Source organism: Cyclopterus lumpus, chromosome 9, assembly GCF_009769545.1.
Source record: "Cyclopterus lumpus isolate fCycLum1 chromosome 9, fCycLum1.pri, whole genome shotgun sequence".
In the NCBI taxonomy this organism is placed as follows: domain Eukaryota; kingdom Metazoa; phylum Chordata; class Actinopteri; order Perciformes; family Cyclopteridae; genus Cyclopterus; species Cyclopterus lumpus.
Genome location: NC_046974.1, coordinates 17,510,782 through 17,533,006, shown reverse-complemented (window position 1 = coordinate 17,533,006; position 22,225 = coordinate 17,510,782). Strand labels below are relative to the sequence as shown.

The following is a 22,225-nucleotide window of genomic DNA, read 5'->3' as shown; positions in this document are numbered from 1 at the left end:
GGATTATGCAAACAACAACAACAACAACACAAACATATGGTGAATCTAAAAACATACCGGTGCCCAGGATGGAGTGTGTGTGACAGTGTGTGTGTGTTGGGATTCCAGATAACAGCAAACTGCTGGAAGTGCCCGGGGAAGTGAGAGGTAGTGCAACACAAAGGTGAAAAGACGGGGGCTGTGGTTGAGTGACAGTCCAGTGCTGAGAGCATGAATAATATCAACATCAGCATGGACATGATCCTACTGGGAGCATGTGAGCACACACACACACACACACACACACACACACACACACACACACACACACACACACACACACACACACACACACACACACACACACACACACACACGTGGGTGGGGGGGCATCACAAGTGAGAACGGTGTAATGCAAGAGGGATGAGAAAGAGAGGGGGAGGAGAGAGATTAGAAGTAAAAGAGGGGAGAGCTCGTTGTTTGTTTGTTTAACCTGGCGTCTCTTTGGGGAGGGTTTGCTCATGGGTCTCTGGTTTAGAGCAGATGGAGGGTGTCACAGCGGTTACTCATAGTAGAGGACAGATGGAGAGTGGAGGTTAAGAGGTGGAGTAATAAAGGTAGAAGCCTTGAGGTGGTTTGCTACACCTGGGAGAGACAGGGAATGTTAACACAGGGACATCAGGCGAGGAGCTTCCATGTGTTTTCGGTCCGTCTCTTTACTTCAGAGCAATACTGAATAAAAACTAGAGGTGGATTGTTACAGAGAAACGAGAGAAGGATATGAAGAATCTGTTTGATGCATCAAATGGGATGTGTGTTGGTTTGGGAAAACTTGTTTTGATTGTTTGATTTTATGTCTATATTTCTCAGCTTCAGAGGAAAGATGAGCCTGAAGTAGCTTCTTCTGTTGGTTTCTCCAGCAAGCGGCACAAAATTAAAAAGGTTCACTGCAGTTGATGTGGTTTCTCCAACAAAGTCGGTTGCCACTCTCACTTGCAGTCAAAACGTACCAACAATAACAGCTCTGATGTGGTTAGTGGAATTGTTACTGGGACAAACAGGTTTTTGTGTGTGTACTCACTCTGCAGTGCTGAAGGCCACCTCAAAGTTTTGCCTGCGGTTGCTGGGGCTCAGGGAGTCGAAGTCAAAGGATTCAGGGAAAAAATTGTGCACCAGGGCACAAAACGCCATGCCGTTACTCCAGCTGGATGAAAAATTCTGAATATCCACATGCTGCGAGAGAAGACAAACAGAATATCCATGGAATCATTGACAGATACGTGATGGAAACATTCCTGGAGTAGGAAAATATCATCTCATCCCATCTTGTCTCAATCATCAGGTTGACTAAAGTTGAGCATTAAACACACAATGGGCTACCGTGGCTGCTTAGCTCACCTCATACGAGCGGGTCTTGGCGCGGCACCAGTCGAGCAGCATCTGCTTGATGGAGCTTGCGTTGGGTACACCGAAGCTGGTGGAACGCTGGACCTTGTTTACCTTGGCAACCGCCTGATTTCCAGGGCTGAAAGAAAAGTTTGTCTTAATATTTACTTGCTTTAACCTGCTCCTTTTCTTTCTTTGGTAGCAATACCTCTCCGTTTATCCTTACCCGCCTCCCTCCTTCTCCAGCTTCTCTATCATGGCTTTACGGGCCTGCATGGCAGAGGTCTTCGGCAGAGTCTGAGCCCTCATCAGCTCCTTGCGCCTCTCCGCCTGCCTTCGCTCCACGGCGGCCAAACCGCCGCTGCCGCCGCTAGACGGTGTGTCATCCTCACGATCAAACACACTGAGGCAGGGACACGTACAGCGAGTTAATCTGGGGACATGGAGGGATTTTCTAAGTAGTGTATTAACTCCACTCACGTTTGGTGACCTACCTGCCCACTTTTTTGCTCATGTTTGAGGAGGACGATGATGTGGAAGAGCTGTAGCTGTACGATTTTGACTGGACTGTCCCTCCTGAGATGAAAAACAAACACGCAGACATAAGAATGACATTGCTGAAATTACTGTAATAATTATACAGCATTGTAAGAGATCCAGAGAGCAAAACAAATAAATAAAAGTAGTGACTCACTGTCTGTTTTCTGCACATAACTGGCCTCGACGACAGTGCTGCGTGTTGATTTGCTCCCATCATCTGAAACCACAAACACACACTTTAAATCCCAAACACATTTCATGACTTTCAGTTTACTTCCAACTTCTTTTTCACTCGCTGTTATTGTTTACTTTTACCTCCCAAGATGCATTATTTGTCTTGCAAAGGAAAATAAGAAATCACTTCTTTGTTGACTTGAGTGGGTAGAAACCGTTTCAAGGTCAGATTCAAAGTAAGATTCAAAAGTAAGGTTCAGAAATGCACAGGAAACACAAGATAAGAAAAGACCAAACTACCAGATGAAGCAAAGCGGTCCGTCTTGGTGACTTGGCTGAGGCTGGAGCCATCCGCCGACTTCTCCACCTTCCGCATCACCACCTCTCCTGCTCCGACCCCAGTGCGGCCTTTCTGTGCTCGCTCTTCTCTCTGCTGCCGGAGCTCCTGCAGACGGGTCTCGCGCTCCTTTTCTCTCTGGTCTGGGTTGGCGAAGAGGACAGGGGAGAAGAGAGAGGGGACGGAGAGGTGGAGAGATGATGTCAGTGGAAAAAAAGGAGGAGGAGGACAAACGGTCCTAAACACACTGACAGCACCTCATCTGACTGCCACAAAGACGGATTAAAACAGGGCTTCCAAATTTGAGGTGATCTTTCCACAGTACAGTAAAAATTCCTCTGAACACACAAACACCCACAGGTGGGAGGCGGTAGCCAAGCCAAAGCTTTCAGGGAATATGTACTGCATAAACATCACAGAACAAAGAGAGCAAACACAATCTGAGCGTCTCCTGTGGCCGGCTGTATATATATAGTATAGCAATGTCCAGAATATTGGTACCACCTGCAGTGCTTCCTCCAGCTTTGACACAAGATTTTCTTTAACATACTATACATTTATTCATAAACTCTTTATTTAGTTTTAACTCTGCCTTCTGTATGCTCAATGCCACTAATTAAGAAATGGTTAACTGGACGACTGGTGAAAACCATGTGGTGAGTGCTCACTGCAAAACAGAGAATATTCTAAATGTGGGAGACGTTTCAGTAACAACGATGCAGCACACTGAGGTGAGCGAGAAACCAGCATTCATGCACGTCAATAAAACGGTCGACATGTCCGAGCATCATCATCCACCACAAACATCAGAGATCAACTGTTGTCTGACAATGACAGGGCGGTGCACACAAAGACACAAACGCAGGCAAGATCAATGCACACTGCACACCAACCCGCCCTACCTATTTCCTCTTGAGTACATCCCAGCATCGCCTCTGAGTGCAGAATGGATAGAAATCATACAGAAATTGTAGGTAAATACAAATAAATAAATCAGACTTGTTTATAATGAGGCAGTGTGTCAACCTTTGATGATCTGAAAGAAAGCAGCGGTCATGACAAAATAATTGGAGCAAGAACCTTCATGTAGTTGAAGTAACAGTTAAGAGATCGTATTGCTCTGTTGTTACCTCTCTTTCTCTTACGAAGGTCTCTCATGGCTGCACGGATCATCTTCCTCTCCTCAAAGTCTTTTGATTCATCGAGCTGTGGAACAAAAAAAACAACCCGCAAACGGAAACAATGAGGTCATTCCTCACAAAAAAGCATGATACACACACACACACACACGCACACAACACACAAACAACACACAAATAGTGTGATTTAGTGCTAATACACAAACTTTCTGCATGACTGCGCAGCTGTATTTGTTACAAAGTGGTGCTTTCGAATCTAAATCATCCAGAATTATAACTTGGGTGTTAGAATACCATTTTGTCGAGGAGTTCTTCGTCCTCGATCACGGCCAGCTGTTCGGCAGTCAGTTTTCCCGAGCGCTGGTCAGGTTTGGCCTGAGTGCCGGAGCCGTTGGCGGCGGCTGGGATGTGACACGCCACCTGCGCAGATGGTCCAACTGAAAACAGCGACTTGGAGGCCACGGTGGACTCCGTCTCCATCTGCACAGGACACATAACGCATGCGTACACTGATGAGCAACAGCACATACAAACATACAGACATGCAAAATGATGCACTGTTAATTCATTGTCTACAGAAACATATTTGTGACCTTATTTGGATATGTGTGTTTTGGCATCTGAGAGCTCCAGCACAAAAGAATCCCCCAACCTGGAGCTCAGGCTTTTAATGAAGTTGTAGACTTGTAAAACTGGGATGAAGCTGCTAATATTTAGGATGTAGCAAGCACAAGAGGATCTTGGTTAAACACACTGCAGCCATAATAGGCCTGTGAGTGTAAAGTAGGCTCCTTCTAATAATCTCTTTTTGTAACAAGACTGCCAGCTCACCACATCTCCTCATTTCTTCCATCCATACCAGAGAGGGGGACAGTGAGCACAGGAGAGCGAGCGCAGCCCTGCCAAGTTACTGTTAACGTAGTTCATGGAGTGTGACTGACACACTGAGTGTCCAAAAGATACTGAGCTGCTGTGTGGCAAGAGTTTATGAGACAGGTACAGTACACCATTATGGCTGGAGGATTCAAACAATGCATTAGCAGATATACACTCTGAAGAAATGGTATGTACACCACAGAAGGAGCGAGGGAGCATGCTGAAGAGGAAGTACAATCATAACATTAAAGGTTCTTGACGTAAACCTGAGTATCGACCAGAAATCCTACAGAAAGCCCCTCTTGGCACTGAATGCTTGTGACAGACTGTGAGCTCAAGCTGTGGCTTCAATGCTTTTGTTGTCACTGAGTCCAGATATAGCTCAGACAGCTGGCCCCGTCCCCATCCACGGCCGCCCTGCCCTCCCTGGGGGCACCAGCTCTCATCAGGGAAGGACAATGCCAGTGCAGCCACGGCGCTGTGTGCTCATGGGTGGATGCTGGTTTTAGGACTTTCCTGGACATGGGCCAAAATGGACTGAGAGGCCCTTGACCGACGAGGAATTTTTTGGGACACAACATGTCCCAAACAAGGGTTCTGATTCAGGCAATGGAGGAATGTGAGTGGGGTGAGAAAAGCGCTGATAACCTTAGTACTCTAGTTCCAGGATACATTTCAGCATCTGAGTCACTGTGGCATACAAATGCTCTTTTTGTTGAGTTTTTCCTCTAATGGGAGAATGGCTCAAATCTTTCAGGATAAAAAATAACAACTTGTTGATTCAGCTGAGTTACAAAAAGCTGAACTGAAAATACAGTAGAAATACAGATCAGTCCACCCCTCATTATCACAATCATCCGAGTACCATTTAAGAGTCAATCACCTTCACTGGTTGACGGGTAGGCCCATCTGTCTGCAGGATTAGACAGGAATATGAACACTGGTTGGTTGTATAACAGAAGATAATGCCGCAAATACTCAAATATCCCCCAAACTGTCACCAGTGCACACAAACACACTCCCACACAAAGGGATTTGTATGGGAGTACGTAAAGCAAACGAGGCTAAAAATGAGGGTTATCTACAGGGCAGGTCCACTGTTAGTTAAAACATGGTCCAGCTGATCCACATGTATTGTCAACATTGGAACAAAAGACACTCATTCTTCACCCAGCTCATCTGAAGTAAAAAGGGCTCCTGATCAGAACCATGTACAGAGCAGTACCGTGCTGTTGCTGCAAGAAATGTTTGCCATCACAGAGGGAGCGGAGAGGGAGCGGTGGGTTGCAAAGGTGGGGGGGTGGGGGACAGGTGAAGGCTCTGAATTGTGAGGTGTGCTTGTCCCAGTAGATACAGAGTCTGAGTCCGGGGGGCACGACAAAGATTCCTGGCGCACGTTTGATGGCGTGTCCAGAAGAGTACTAGCTGGAGTGTCCTGGGGTGCACCGGATGGAGAATCTTGGGGACTGTCGGGTGAAGCACCGGCTGGAGGATCACTGCATGGTGTTGGAAAATCACTGGATGCCGTTTGGTTTTCACATGGAGTTATAGGTGCGCTTTCTTTGCTAGGCAGTAGATGCAGCAAGGTATAAGGTTGCCCCATTACCTGGCACAGGGACTCCACTTGCCTCATCAGCCTTTCTTGCTGAATCCTCAGCCTCAGGTTCTCCTCCTGTAGCCTGGCAACAGCCTCGACCAGAGGAGCCACCTGAACTCCGGCCTCCTCCAGACGGGCATCTACTCGCTTCCCGAAGGCCTGCAGTTCACAACGGATCTCCCCCACAGCACATCGTAACGTTAATTCAAATTCCCTCTTGCAAAACTGCTCCTCTTCATCCTCGTGAGCAAGCAGATCCCCGATCACCTCCTCCAGGCCAGACTCGGCACAAACACTATCTGGACTGCCCAACGCCTCTGGAGCCTGTGAGGCTGGGAGGAAGTCCAGGTTCACTCCAGGCATGGCCAGACCAGCTGCACTTAATGTCACACTGGTCAAAGTCCTCTTAGTTTAAATCGTCTCGTTTCCCACAAACTTATGTTTGGGTGTAAAACCAGAGACTTTATGAGGTTGTGGGCACAGATGTGAGGGTAGAAGACATCCAATCTGTCCCTATGGCTACAGAGACCTTTCAAAAACAATGCACGTTCTTTATAGCCCGAGCAAATCTCCCCTCTTTACGGGCCAACACCCTGACAGCCAATGAGCATGAAAGGAATCCCGTTTCCAAGGCAGCAGAAGCCCCACCCCTTAATTTCAGGTGCCATGGACATGTCTATTTATCTCCAGCCATGCCGTTATCCCACTGAGCCAGTGAGTCCTGGGGCACTGGGGGAGGCAAGAGGGAGAATGCTAGTGTCAACAATTCAGAAAACTCACCCCTCCCTCTTTCAACTTCCCTCTTATTTAGAGCCATTGTCCTTCACATCTCGATTGTCAGGTGAAGAGGGTTCAGGAGGGGTTCTTGGCCTGCACTGAGTGGAGTTACTCGTTAGTGTTTCACTCCTCATAAAACTGCACTCAAAAGGCAACGCACAAAATGTGTCGTGACTAATCAGTTGCATGACAGTGGGTAGATCAGTCCATGAAGGACAATGTCTTGTTCAGAGCCGTGACACAGCAGACTGACTAGTGAGGGTGAGCTGGGCCCCAGTTCTCCACGCCTCAGGGCAAGGATGTTGGGATGGACATTATCGCCCTTCCAAGATTTTGAATCAGTCTTAATGACAAAGCACCAGGGTCCCAGCTGCTGCTCCTGTGGATGCTTTAAGTGCTTTAGTGATAAATTAAGAGCTTTCCAAGCGCGCTGAAAGAAGTCAGTGTGTGTGTACATTGTTTATAGTGGAAGATGCTAAAGTACATCTTTGAAATGCCTCCCGGCGATTTATTGGCATACTGCAGACCACGCAGAGAAATCCATGGGTACTGTACCTCCTGTACCGCTGCAGGCAGTCTGATGCAACATGTAATACACCTGTAATTATTGAGAACATGCCAATATCATCAGCATTAAACCGATTTTAAAATGTGCCACGGAGAACAATGTGTCAAAGGGCAACAGTGGTCTCTCCTGGGATTCACAGGTAAGCAAAACAGTTCCCAGGACAAATCTTGCTTCGAGGGAGAGTGAAGAGAAATGTGACTGGCAGCAGGGAATATGGGTCAAAACCCAAGGACATGGCTCTAGTCTTACCATGCATCAAAGCGCTAACACACTTTACCCACAGCAAAGCAAAGTGGAGTAGAAAGACACGGAGCATGACCGATATCAAGACTTGGAAGTACATGCATGTCTCTGCGTGGTCTGTGTTTAGAAACTGATGTTGTAGAAATGTATCATCTTCTCTCTGTTTTATGCGACTGCTTCTCTGGCTATTGTGAACCCTTTGTTTCCAAAGATAAATTTAGTGCAGCTTCCAACGGAGCTAAAAAACAAAGCAATGCAGAAATTTCAATTTTTAAGAAGAACCAACATAGTAATGACGGGTAAAACAATCTAAATCTTAGCTGGCTATACAACATCATCCAGATTCCAGACATGTAATTCTCTCACAACTCCCCAGTTTTCACCGAGATCTGCGGCGAAGACTTAAATCTGTGACGCATGTGAACTGGTCGTGTATCCAGCATGTGTCATAGATCAGCAGTACATTAACAATGGGGTCCTTCTCCCTCTGACAGTGAGACAATCTTTTATTGACTCTGGACCTGTGAGTCCATGTTCCCGCAACAGCACCTGACCAGTGTGACTGGCCTGTCATCGCCCTGGTAATAAAGCAAAGGCATTATTTATATTTGTTTTCAAGGCCGGGCGCGGTGGTCAGAACGGACGGACAGCTGAGATGAGCAGGCACAGCTGCGTTAACTCAACATCAATAATCAGCTGCTGGCCTCACCTGTCTGAAATAAACTCTCATCACTTCACTGCAACACTGTGACAGGCATCTTGACTTTTCCATTAACTTTATGCTTTAATAAACAACAAAGAGCAGCTCTCTCTTTTACTCACACTCGTCCTTCACCGTTTTAGAGTGTTTCTATTGCTCATTTTACCTAAATGTTTCTCTCTATTAACTCTCAGATGGATTGAAATGTAAAAGACAATTCGCTGCAAGAGCTACATGTTTTATTGGAATTTAAAATAAAACACCACTAAAGAAATAGGAGAGGTTGTGAGTGCTGAAGATAGACCACGGAGGAGACCACCCAAACAGATCAGACAAATACCACTGTGGTCAAATAAACAACAATCAGCAACACTAAACAGGAAGAACTTGTACAAGTCATGTTTCTCTGCCTTGACATATGCAAACTCTTCTTCTTATAATGAACATATACACAAATTAAATGAAAAGGGTACTTTAATATGAACTCTCCCCTCACCCCTCACACAACCTTCAACTTCAACTCAACCAGGGAAAGTCAGAGAACAGGTTGTCTCTGGATCAATCGGAGGTCACCAAGCTGCCTTCTACCTGGTTGATGGTTTTTGTACAATCTCATGAGCCAAGTCTCTCCGGCTCAGTGTCTGATGGGAGAGAAGGTGAAATATCAGCTAAATGTTGACGGGAGAGAAATACTTCCCGATTGTCATATTCTCGTGGTTCATCATGAGGATGATCAAGTTGTTTGAATAGCCATGTATGTAACTCCTTGCTTAGTGGTGCTAGCATGCAGTCAGCAGGAAAGTAACAATATAAGATTAAACTAATGATTGGTGATTGTCTATAATCGATTCTGTGCTGGTGGGTTGCTGCTGGAAACAATGAGGGAGGTAAATAAACTATTTGAAATGGAAAAAAATGAAATTCTTCCTTCAATTGCATACATTCGTTTTAGCATAATTTAAAATAAATCATGTTGAGTAATATCACACACATGTTAGCACACATGCAAAGACATTACCTGCATGCCGTTATGGTACGGTTGTAGCAGCACTCGGCTCAGACAAGTAAACCTCATCTCCCGCAGAATCCTTGACCTGCAAAATCCCCTTTCTATGCTGTGCCGTCTTAGTTTGTGTTTGACCGTCTCAACAAGGGTCTAACTGATGGCGACAGTCTTATTCTAACACCTTAAATTCACCCTGCAGCCTTGTGGAGCTTCCTCCCAACCCTAATGACCCAGCTCCTTGATCCCATAACCAGATTACAGCTGCGCTCGACACAGGTGGTGGAATACACAGCCATTAAAGAGTAAACAGGACATCAATCCCCTAAACTCCATTCATGAGCACACTTCCTTTCTTGGAGGAGCGAGGCAAATAGGAGTTTAGCGGTTCTGACAGCAGAGGTCACCGTGAGACGGGAGGGGATTGGTTAGACCCCTTACAGCCTATCAAGTGGAATATTTAGCTTTTGTCCCCATAAGAAAAGACGCACTGAAGAACTTGTGTCAACATGCGTTTCGAATCGATGCAGCTGGTCAGCAATCAGTGTGCATGAAGACAGACAGGTGTGATCTAGGAAACATTTCCCAGTTAAATCTCAGCGGGCACGGCCGGCCGAGAGAAAAACAAGGAATGCCCGGAGCACCTCCCTCTTCCTCTCTCTCCTTCACATACCCTACAAGGACAGATGTGACTGGCTACCCACTCTGTGTTTGATAAACATGGTTCTTCCCTCTCCTCTCTCCTTTTCTCACACTGTCTGTCTTTCCCTGTCCCGGCTCACTTGCTTTTCAGGCCTTAATGGGTGATTGCTGTGACATGGACGCAGCAAAAACACGGTGGAATTCAACTGAGTCAGTTGGGAATGAAATAGTAGACAAAAACAAAGCGTTAATCTTTAATTGGAAAGAAACTGGGAATGTGGCTTCGATGTATGTTTGACCGGTTCCGTCTCCACAGACACTGTTGTGATCTTTTCCCAGAAAAGTATTTGCAAAGGCGGACTGTACCTTGATAGAAGATCCGGAGGAGAGGCTGGATGAGGGAATCTTGAATGGTGTAGCTCTGAGGCCAAGGGTCAACTCTGAAACAGACAGTGAAGACTCAAATTGACTTGGGTGTTTAAGTACTAAACATCTTAATACGTGTTTCAAGTACTAAACATCTTAATTCGGGTAGATATAGTCGATAGCTATAGGTTGAGTAGGAACAATCGCAGAGAAAGGTCTTGGCGCCCATATGCATGTGTACAGTGGAGATGTGTGCATGGTCTTCTGTGTTGGTGGTATCCATTCATTATTTACATAAACTGCCATAGTGTCATAAACAACACCGTCACGTCTCATGAGAGACAAGTGAGAACATGTAGCTGACGCCACTTCTAATATAAACAACCCTCTATATTTGCCTGCAGGAGTAGGCACATGCATGTCCTTTCAATATACATACACTCTCAGTAGCGTGTACACACACATCTCAGTAACACACACACACACACACACACACACACACACACACACACACACACACCTCAGTAGCGCGTAGAGAGAGACACAATCACAGCCTGCATTTGGTGAGTGGGAGACAGGCAGGTTCCCAAAAAAAGAAGCCCAAACCCATTAAAGCAAATTGAGCTGAAAACCCCAACTGTGTGACCCTCTTGAAGCCCAGTCGGGCTGCCAGAATGCGTCGGGGGTGTTGGTTGTAAGAGGTGTAATTGCACATGTCCAGTTTGAGTCTTAAATAAACTGTTTGGGTTGGAGGTCCCGGTTGCTGCAAAGAACTGAAACTTAAGACGTCTTGTTTGGCCAGAGCGTAATAGCGGCTGTGGCAGCTCTGCTTCTGAACCAGCCTGAGATTCAAGCTATTGCCGTGTTTGTTTCATGCCATTAATTAATGCCTGCTGTTACTGTCTGCACTGTACATGTACGGAGTGCTCGGTACATGTACAGGAACAATGTGTTTTTTACAAGATGGTCCAGCTGCTTAATATACTTACTCTCTATATTTGACAATATAGAAATTCATCCATCTAAGCATGCCTTTTCGAACTCTTGCTGTAGTTCTGTAACATCTACAAATGCTACACACTAATTCCAAAGTAGTTTTTTCAGCGTGACGTGACATGGAGATTCACTCATTTAGAAAAAGCAGATACTGTTTGCTCAATTACGGATCCATTTATGCATTATTTTCTTTTGATCTATTTCCAGTGAGCATGTTTTGATCTGCTGCAGATTGATATTCACATATGTTCGTCTTCCGTCAGCCACCATGTTCTACTACTTAGAAAACAGGGTAAAGTTATTTCCCCGCCGGAGAGGTTAAGGAGCCCTGGTTGGGTTCAGCCCGGGGACTTAAGTTTCATGTCCTTTCCCGTCTCTCTTCCCTCATTTCCTGTCATCCGCTCTAATGTGGACTCACAAATAAAAAGGCTAAAATGCAGGAACACCTTTTCTTAGATAGTTGACAGAGAGAGACAGCAAACAAAAGGCGATAACGGTCTCCAGCCTCGTTCAACCTGAGGATCTCGCAGTGTCTAAAATTGCTGGTTTACTGATGACTTCAGAGTTGTATTTTCTCATCTGAGGAAAAGTAGTGAAATTAAGTGTAATTTTAGATAAAAGGAGGACAGACAACATCTACAGCATGGAAAAAACAGAACACTGTGCTTACTCAATTGTACTATAACAGTATTACTATTCAGCCTGGCCTGAGACAAACAATTATTGTTTCCTTTGTCTGGATGTACTTGCTTCAGTTGACTGCTGACCTCACCCCCTACACACTGCAGCAACTTGCCCGCTCTTTAACAATTACCCTACAGTACACACATGCTGTTCCATATTCAGCACTAACATCTATCCCCACTCATCCACGCGTTTTGCTTGTCATCATCCCACTGGTGACCGATTGCTTGGTGCCAGTCGCCTCCCACACTGACTGGGATTCCACTGTGATCTAAGGGTTGATATTACCAAAGGAAAGACGAATAGTCGCTACATTAAGATTCAAACTGCCTGAAATCAAATTTCCCCTATAAAGCATCACATGGTAAAACAAACATAGATGGTGTTTAGACGTCATTCCAATCCTGAATTTTTTTTGCAGTGACTAAGCTAGAGTTAAGATTGGCGCTCCTACCTGCTCTCTGTCCCAGAGCATTAGTGGTGATGCGTGGGGCCATGTTGGTGATGGGCACGATGTTGCTCCTAGAGGAGGATGGAGAGGAGGGGGTGGTGCGCCCATCCTTGATCTCGATGGTGAGGAAGGTCTTCATGTCCGGGTCTGCCTCTCCCTGGGTGACCTGCTGTGCAGCTGCTCTCCCTGGGGTCCTGTCTTCCTTTGAGTTGCTGGAGGCATGCACATCTTTTTCAGCTGGATGCCTCGTCCCACCCATGGAGTTCTGCCATTGGCTCGCTGAAGACAGAGCTTTGTTGGCCACACCTCTTGGCTGAGGTATGGCCTGACTCTGAGACGCAGCAGAGGTGCGAGATGTGGAGTCCACACGTGGCCTTGCTGGCCTGTCTCCAGATGTGCCGAGGGATGCTGCTGTATGTGTAAACAGCTCGGTGGCTATGGAGAGATTTGTCTGGCCGCTGCTGCTGGAGGTAGTCCCGTTCCTCAGAGGAGCCTTCTTCAAAGCCGGGACATTTGGGCTCTGGCTGGGCTCTGCAAACTTGCGCATTCGATCACGTACAGAGTTGGTGCGGTTGAAATGTTCCACAACATCTTTCTTCTCAGGTGCTGTAAAGACATAATGCAGGAGGGTTGAAATCATAGGAAAGCATTAAATTAGACACAGAGCCTAGACCTCTTCCACCATTCAGGGTGAATTTAACACACATAGTCTCTTGCTCTCATCATCTCCTCCTCCTCCACCTCAAAAGCCCTCTATTAATCCCATTTCTCTTCTCCTGCTCTCTCAAGGTTTTGTTCCAGCCTCTTTATTTTGCTTGACTTAACCTCCCCCATTTCAGTTTCTATTTTTTGGATGTTACTTCCACTCATGGATATTTTTTTCATTCTCTGATCCTCAATGCTGTCAGATAATGTGAAAAAAAGCTCATGATTTGGCACAGACTCTCCGATGGAAAAAACATTCATGATTAAAGGAGACGATATTAACTGAGGTCATCCTAACAAAGAAAGATGTGTTGCTCAGGTTGTAAACCACCGTTTATAGTACAGTGGACAAAGCAAAGTGCATTGTCTGGTAGAAAGAGAGAGAGAGAATAAGTATCTTATAACATGCCCTCTTCCCAGCACTCTCTTTTGTGAGTGGCTCTATGCCGTAACACTAATGGTTGTCATTGTCTCCATACTAGAGCTATGAACCATCTGGTGTGATGTTATTACACAATTGTAAATGCAATGTCCAGAAACTAAACCAAATACATTTGGGCATATAAGAGCACATACAACCTCTCCTCTCTATTATCAATAAATCAGCATCATGAAAGTCATTTTCAATTCATTCACAAGTTTAAAACATTTATTTAGTCTATAAAAATGAAACTGTTAGAGCCAAGAATGTAAAATAAATCTTGTTCTTTCCGATCAATAGTACTGACCCCAAAACTATTAAATCAACAATGATTCAAAAGAGAACGATGCAGTAAAGCCTCATATTTCAGAAGCTGGAAATGATGAATGTGTGGATTCCTTTATGATAAACAGCTCAAAGATGATCAAAATTGACATGTGGATTGATGTTCTATTGCTCGTCACAGTTCAGGATGACAAGTTGGACTGAGATCCAAGAGAGGACTAGTTTCTTACCAAAATCCGTTGCCTTGCCATGAGTGAGGGGCAGATTGCTGTTTGTCATCTAAAAAGGGAAAACAACAAAGAAGCATGACATAGCAATCAGGAGAGGCGATTAAGGGGTTAACATGCACTGTGCCTGGTTTGCGATACTGAATGGCTCCATGTTTAACAGGGCAGCGATGCACATTCATGAGGGACTAGAGTCTTGAGATGGCTGTGAGGAAAACTACACCTACACACACACACACACACACACACACACACACACACACACACACACACACACACACACACACACACACACACACACACACACACACACACACACACACACACACACACAGTGGTGTTTTCATTATGTAACATTTGTGTTTGGAGTGAAGCAGTTGGCCTCTGTTCTTTTTTTGGCAGCGGGGCCATGATGGGCCCCAGAGTGTTTACATTACTCTCAGGAGATTGAGCATCAGCGTATATTGCAGCGAACAATAAAAGAAGTCCGGGGCCAGCCTCGGGTAAACACATTTAGAGGAGCGACACAATGGCGTCATGGTGACCTGTGTGCATTTATGTGCGCTCTGTTCTGTGGGCTGAGGAGAGACAGAACCTGTGGTCCGTAACGCCGTCTGTCCCTCTCTGACAGCAGGTGAGGACGACACGCCGCTGAGCCGAAGCAGAGACACTCAGGTGTTTGTTTATGTCGCCAAGTAACGAAAGTTAAACAGCACAGCTCAGCGTGCTGTGTTTATGGATGCCGATGTGACCTGGATGTCACTGAAGAATGGGGTGTCTCGTCAGGGATGATGAAATAGAAACAAAAAAAAGAAAGAAAGAAAGGGAGAGCTTGGACGGTTTGTGCATGTGGCTTCGTGGCTCAACACCTCTCTCTAGTGGTGCAGTTATGATACATGCTGTGTGTCGCTGTCGCTGGCCACAACTGTTACAGATGGGGGAGAAATTAAAGAAGAATTCATGTGAAGTGTCGAGCTTCGAGAACAGTTACAATGACCCTTACCATAGACAAGTCTCCGTACCTCTACTGAAAGGATGAACGCCACTCAAAATGTAGACTGCCCCTTTGTGTGGTGTTTTGACAACAGTGGTGGAGAAAGATGTCTTACAGATGTGTTCAGAATCTCTTTGTCCAACTGAAGTAAGCAAACTTGTGCTGTAGCCTCCATGTCATTGGCACAAATGTATGCCGTTTAGTTTAAATTTCAGTTGGACATTAAAAGGTGTTTTGTTTAGTTGAGACACGGTTGCTGTGAAACCGTGATGATTTTCAGCATCATCAAACCAGTAAAATGACCCCCCCTGCCCTGTATGGGAGCTATGTTTCTGCTCTTTTTAATATATATATATACATATATATATATATATATATATATATATATATATATATATATATGTATATATATATGTATATGTGTATATATATACATATATATATATACACATATATATATACATATATATATATATACATATACATATACATATATATATATATATACACATATATATATATATATATATATATATATATATATATATATATATATATATATATTCACAATGCAAGGACTGTGCACTCTACCTGTTTCTCCAAGTCGGTCTTTTCCTTGGCGCTGCCGTTGAGCAGGCCATTTGCAGGACCGCTCCTGGATAAAACAGCCCCGTCAGGCTGCTCCTGGTCAATGATGTGGTCCTGGTTGGACTGAGAGTGGAGGCTGGCTTGACCTGATCTTCCGTTCTCAGTTTCCGAATCTGTGCTGGAAGTCGAACCACTTGTGGCTTCCTCCACCTCCTCCACTGAACCCCTTTGCTCAGAGGACAGACTCACACTGTGGTCAGATGTCCCTGAGTCAGTCCGTTTCAATGGCAAAAGACCAATGCTGTCTGAAGCCCCAGAGTCTGAGACATCTGAGCCCAGTCTCTGTCTGACGTGGGACAGGGAGCTGACGCTTTGCTCTGATGCCCCAGAATCTAGGCGACCACGCTGTAAGGGACTCTGGCTCCTGTCTGAAGCTCCAGAGTCCAGCCGAGCTCTGTAGGCTGAGCCCGGACTCTTCTCTGAGACCACAGAATCCTGGTTGGACCTGGAAAGCACAGAGGTCCCACTGTGGTTTGAAGCCCAGGAGTCGGACCTTTGACGATGAGACGGGACCATGTCAGGCTCTGTGGTCACAGCCTCTCTCTGAGGCTGGATCAGCAGAGGTCCAGGGCCATCGTCCTTCACCAGGTTATCAAGAACCAACACCATGCCTGAGTTGGAGCCTGCAACAGAAAACACAAATTAAATATAAGGGATTTCTGTGACTTTCCTGATTTTGGAAAAACCTGATTCTCATATTACTTTTATTCTTTCCTTCACATCGGTCGTAAACCAGAGTGAAGAGGGTGTTACTGTGAGAAAAGGACGCAGTAGGTGGTGAAGTTTGAGATTAAAGTGATGGAAATGAAATACTTCACAGCCCCCCCCATGAGAGGCTCGTCTAGAAAATATCACTTGGGATCAGAAGAGGCACGTGGAGACATGAGGGGATGGAGGCATTTCCTCCAGACTGGCCTCAGTTCCGGAGCAAGATTTTTGAGATTGTCTTGGTGGATGTGCGTAAACGAAAAAGGAGGGGTTACAACTAAAGAGAGGGAGCATGTGGCTGAACCATAGGCAGTAAGCAAGTACAAGGAGTCAAGGAGGAAGTGGGGGTGAAACGGATCCTAAAGTACTTCCCCCTCCCCTCTGTCAAAGCTCCTGCACTGCTCCTTCTCTCCTCAGGAAACCACACTCCAAACAACACAGCGCTGCCCACATCCTCCCTCTGCGATAGTCTCTAGCACCCCACGGTGCTTCTAATGATGAATATCTGAGGTCACGTACGTACCACAGATAAGGAAAACAGAGAAAACCAAGTGTATTAGAATCCCACATCCCATGTACACACCAAGGCTTGAAAACACTTCAGTATGACCTGTGTTTGCACCAACTCTGCAACCAAATTGGGTTCACCAAGTAAGCCTGCCTGTCATTTGCAAACCAAATCAAAGAGTCTAAACCGAGAGCCGCGGTAATCTCTTTCCACTCACCGACAAGACAGGATTGAGGCGGACGTTCACGGCTAGATTTAAATCTTTATTGCGTTAAAAAAAAAGATGCTCTCTCACACTTGTGCACAATCAATCTACCGATGGCAGTAAGTTGCTGATTAAACAGACCAGATAATTATGTAATACACTCTGAATAGAAGACGTGATTATGATACACAATTGGGACAATAAATGGCTGCCACTCTCAAATGTGACACTCTGAATGGTCCACTAAACCTCAGTGTCTATATCCAATGATGCACCCAAACTCAATTACCGTTCAATGGAAGTGAAAGCCAAAGCGCACTGCTTCTTCTACAAACTCTCACGTTATTGTTCCATGTTTTTGCCATCGGGAAGCTGCCATGTCCATTGTGTAGTGATTTCTGGGGAAATCCCGCCGCTGATACTGCTGCTGCTGATACTGCTGCTGCTGATACTGCTGCTGCTGGGTAATGAGAGGCTTGCTTTTGGCTCTGAAATAGCTACAAAAGCAGCCTGAGCTGGAGCACTCAGCTGCCAGTCAATATATAGAGCACAAACAAAGGACAAACTACAGCTTTTTTATCCTTCCTTCACACAGAAAGCTTGTGTTTGTCATTGCTGTGAACGGGTCAACACAGGTTATTTGACCCCGACTCGCCTTTTTAGTAAATATACCGTTACTACATACAAATAATTGACTCATTAGAGTCCATTGACCAAAATATTTTGAGGTCATATGCCAGTAATTCCCAATTTCTTTGGGCTTGGGACCATTTTAAGTGAAGCAACGCCTACTCTTGACTGGTTGTTACAAGTTGCATACGAGCTCTGAGGAGTCCAAGCACCGCTATGTTTGCGGATCACATTGCTTCACTTTAATCACTTTTTAGAGTCTCAAAGTTAAATTCTCCAGATTTTCCAATGAAAAATGCAAATATTTGAGAAATTGCAAGTGTAGTCTTCTTTTTTCTATTCTGTTAATCCTCTCATCTCATGACCAGCTTGGTGGCTCTTGACTGGGAACCTCGGTATACTCTTCTGTGGTTTAGCTGCGACGTGTGGGGTGCCACAGTTGCAGATCAAGTTCTTGTATGAATGGCAATGACCTGAAACACATGCATGACTAGTGGCCGCCTGGTGGTACCACATAGTCAGTACTTAAAGTTCTTCACAGCGTTTTTGTGTAACTGGCATTAGTGTCAAACTTCAAGTTAAGTTTCTCTCTTTTGGGAATTTGAGGCACACAACACATTCCACTGAGCTTCTCTGCTAACATTTCATTTCCTTAATCACAGCCTAACACATTTCAGTCTGCACTAGAATACACATGGTAATTGAGGAAAAGCATGTAAGTATTATTTATTTTTTTGTCTGAGAGGTAGAGGTATTTGTGCTGTGTTCAAAGACCAAAAAGAACCCACTGACTTTCAAAGTCAATCTTTTATTTTCCGTCACTTTCCCACTGCTGAAAAGACAACCGCCTCTTCAAGAACCACCGTCCCACCCTGGCTACACTGACCTCTCACAACCATAAACATCAGTGTCTTTGTTGATGGGTGTCCACTTAAAATAATCCTTTGCTTTTCTATGGTGGTCTTTATTTTGTTCACCCTAACTTCACCCTGGTTTAAATTGAAAGGTAGGGATAAATCCGGAACAGTAGGGAGTTTCTCCGCCAAGTAAACTCGGCAATAGTTCTGTTCTGGTATCAGCTTTATTTAGCAGAGGTGTGGCTGTTGGACTTCCCTCTGTTGCTTCCCATAAACCCACCACCAGGACCAGGACCATGAGAGGGACACTGGGAGCTAAGTTCAGGCCACGTAGAACGACATTATATTAGCTATCCGCCTAAGAGCCAAGTTTGGGTCAGCCAGGCCTCAAAAACACTTTCATCTCCAGCAAAGGATGATCAATGTCCAATTTGGTATTCTGTATGAAGGGCATTGTCCAACTAATAGTTGGTCCTGATGCATTTATATTGGGCAAGCTATGGGTAGGTTTGTAACAACATTCATGACTTTCCAGTAATGCCCTTTTATGGTTTTACAAGACATTCATCGTCAGCTCTGTGCCTGCAAAGTTTCAAAGATTCAAGTGAACGAAACACATTCATCCCCTCTTGAAGGCTTGCATTCATACTACTTTATTAATGCTTGGACTAACAGAGTGGTTAATGAAACTGAGACTTCACACTTAAGAGCCATTGTCATTAAGCCTCTGGCTGGGAGTGACTCTAAAAAGGTTAATACAGTTAGATGAAGGAGCCTGAACTAATATGACCTCCTGACCACCACCTCAGGAGAATGGCTCCTTCAGCTGGCTATTTTAACAGGCATTGAAGAGGAAATTGCTTCAAGACGGAAATCTGCAGCCATGTAAACGCTACAGAGGTGGTCAGAGTTGGCTTCCAGTTATAAGTTCTTACTCAAACTTGACCTTTGGGTAAAAGTTTACAGCATATAAAAGATGTTGTGTTTCAACGATTCCACAACGTGTGGCACGGCTAAACCGGACCCAGCTGTGTATTAGCATGCAGACAATATGCAGTTTGTTCCTGAGCGAGTGTTTCTCACCTATTCTCTGCAGCTCTCTGCTTTGTTGCGTCTGCTGGCCCCGCAACTCCCGGATCGGAGATCTGATACGCTCACTGTGACTCTCCCGCTCTGTATCCTGTAAAAGAAAAAGAACACACACACAAACACGCTATGAACATTTCAATAAAGCTCCAGACGGGCATGCTCTTTCATGTCGTCAGGTTTTTATTGGGGAGAAACACATTCCTCTGATCAAAACCAGTGTAAACATCATCCCTACGATCATCTGTTTGAGGTCAGCTGGTGATCACAACAGTATTTGGTTGGAGGTTGAGGTTAAATGCTCCAGCCACGAAGAGCAACATGCTTGGCCAGCTGGAAAAGTAAAGATCGGTTTTATTTTCCATTGTATACGTTTGAGAGTGAGAGAGACGCCCCGAGGGCCTAAAGAGCCAACATATAAAGCCAATGTATATTTCTGACTCGACTCGGGAAGCTCCCATTCCTTCAAGGTTACCTGCTACATATAGCTCTTTCGCAAAGCGCTGGCCCTAACCTCCACTCATAGAGGAAAGTCACAGCAGGGGGGAAATCTTGGAAGAGAACCAGGAGTATTTTGGCATATGGAGAAGAAACAAGAGGTGTGGAGGACGGAAAGGGGGGGGGGGGGAGATGCCGGCACTACTGTTGGGCCTCTGGTGCCTGACTTTGAACTACTCCACAGGAGAATCAGCTGCACAAATAACACACACAGACACACACACATGAAATGATGCAATATATCACGGCACAACATCTCCTTAAAGGTGTTTTACAAGAGGCATCTGGTTTAGGAACAGTCCTACAAAAGCTTGGGTGGATCCTGAAAAAACATACAGGACGTGACCTTACATACTGAAAATATAATTCCAGATTTACAGCCTACAATTACTTCAAAAAGCTTCTGAAAACACATTCTCAAGCAAAGCAAAGAAAGGCCACACAATCACCAGCCAGAATCAGTTGTCCAAGTATAAACCATGTTATCCTGCACAAGAGACTGGCACAGTGGTCACCAGCAGCTACAGTGTCACACCTCTGTGTTTAAAACAACAACAACTATTAATCAATGCAGTGTGTGATCAGAGAGAGACCGAACACAAAGACAGACTCAAACACAACGAGAGGCAGGTGAGAAAGGACTCGAGGCGTTCTGCTCTGTCGGCCGTGACCTCCTCCACCTCGAGCAGATTACAGGGCGCAGCAGCCATCACTGACAATGAAAATGGAATGAGACGCTGTTGCAGGACACGGCAGCACAAATAGGAAAGGTGAATCTGGAACAAAGACCCCACATCATTAAATGTAGTTAGATAAGAGTAAATAGGAAAGCGTTTGTGAGAGAAAGAACATCTTCCATAAGAGCCAGAACATTTAAAGACTACATGTGATATCACAGCAGTGTATATCTACATAGAAGGTGCTCCCATGTCATTTCTTTCCATGCCGTCCACTTTTTCCATATGGAGCAAAAAAAAAAAGGGCAGCACAAATTCTGGGGCATAAAAAAAAGCACTAAATGTTGCTCACAGACTAAGAATTTAGAGGAAAGCTCATTTAATGAGTCCTCACAGCGTCTGATGAGTTTTGAGAACACAAACAGTCTTCTGCAAAAACACAAAAGACTTGGAGGCACTACAGCGTAATAATGCCAGAGGTCACTCACAAAGGGCACTCTCCTTCTGAGTGGAGTCACAGGGGGAGATAATTGTTTTTGAGCCATAAACACGATTAGAGAGGACAAGTCTTTCCTCACCAGCCCCTCCTCTCCCTCTCCTGCTTCTACCAGGAGTCAGACAGACAGACGTCATTTCACAGCTCCCACTAAACCACAGGGAACATATTTCTCACAGACAGTGAGGCAGGGGGAAGATAAAGTGGAACTGGAGCCGCAGACCAGAACTGCGAACCTGCTGCCAGCCACCATGCTGTCGTTAGCGGCTTCCCTCTGGCCCCGACAGTGAAGACCTGACGGAGTGGAACCAACGCCGGGCCTCTCCGAACCACTCTTCCCATGTGGCCTCAGGAGCCTGCTTGCTCTCGACAATATTTGTGAAAGCTCAAACTCTTAAACACACAAACAACTGTCCTCTATTGTGAATTCCTCTGAACCACACAACATATAAATAAGAACAACGAGGCTGAGCTGAGGCACACACCGTGGTCACCTACCCACTCAGAGCGCTAAGATCAGCTACAGGTCCCCGTGCTGGGGTTCAATGCTCCAGTTTTACATGGAAGTTAAATCCATCACTACACTGGTGAAGGCCGACCTTTAGAGGGTCTTCCATGATTCCACATGGACGAGAGGAGAAGCCCGGCGGCTCTTTTTCCATTACTGCAGCCTGAGGAGCCACACACTCTGCTTACCTCCAGCAACTGAAATACAGTAGCTGGAATGAAGTAGCAATCATCTCAGTATCACACACACACACATCTTAGTAGCGCGCACACACACACACACACACACACCTCAGTAGCGCACACACATCTCAG

The 22,225-nt window shown here is 45.3% G+C and overlaps 1 protein-coding gene across 6 annotated transcripts in view; it reads right to left on the bottom strand.

Annotated features, from left to right (window-relative positions):
* The window catches only part of smtnb (smoothelin b), a 43,729-nt gene that overhangs the window by 3,334 nt on the left and 18,170 nt on the right, over positions 1–22,225 (bottom strand). For 5 of the 6 annotated variants that reach the window (XM_034541002.1, XM_034541001.1, XM_034540998.1 and 2 more), the window contains 14 exons: positions 19,730–19,826; positions 15,682–16,361; positions 14,100–14,148; positions 12,462–13,064; positions 10,328–10,401; positions 3,850–4,035; positions 3,547–3,622; positions 3,319–3,351; positions 2,380–2,559; positions 2,060–2,122; positions 1,860–1,941; positions 1,592–1,768; positions 1,378–1,504; positions 1,061–1,212 (listed from right to left, as the gene is read on the bottom strand). In XM_034541002.1, the coding sequence (XP_034396893.1) occupies positions 1,061–1,212; positions 1,378–1,504; positions 1,592–1,768; positions 1,860–1,941; positions 2,060–2,122; positions 2,380–2,559; positions 3,319–3,351; positions 3,547–3,622; positions 3,850–4,035; positions 10,328–10,401; positions 12,462–13,064; positions 14,100–14,148; positions 15,682–16,361; positions 19,730–19,826 (2,579 nt within the window). The remainder of the gene's footprint in view (positions 1–1,060; positions 1,213–1,377; positions 1,505–1,591; positions 1,769–1,859; positions 1,942–2,059; positions 2,123–2,379; positions 2,560–3,318; positions 3,352–3,546; positions 3,623–3,849; positions 4,036–10,327; positions 10,402–12,461; positions 13,065–14,099; positions 14,149–15,681; positions 16,362–19,729; positions 19,827–22,225) is intronic. The other variant, XM_034541000.1, reaches the window with a different exon arrangement.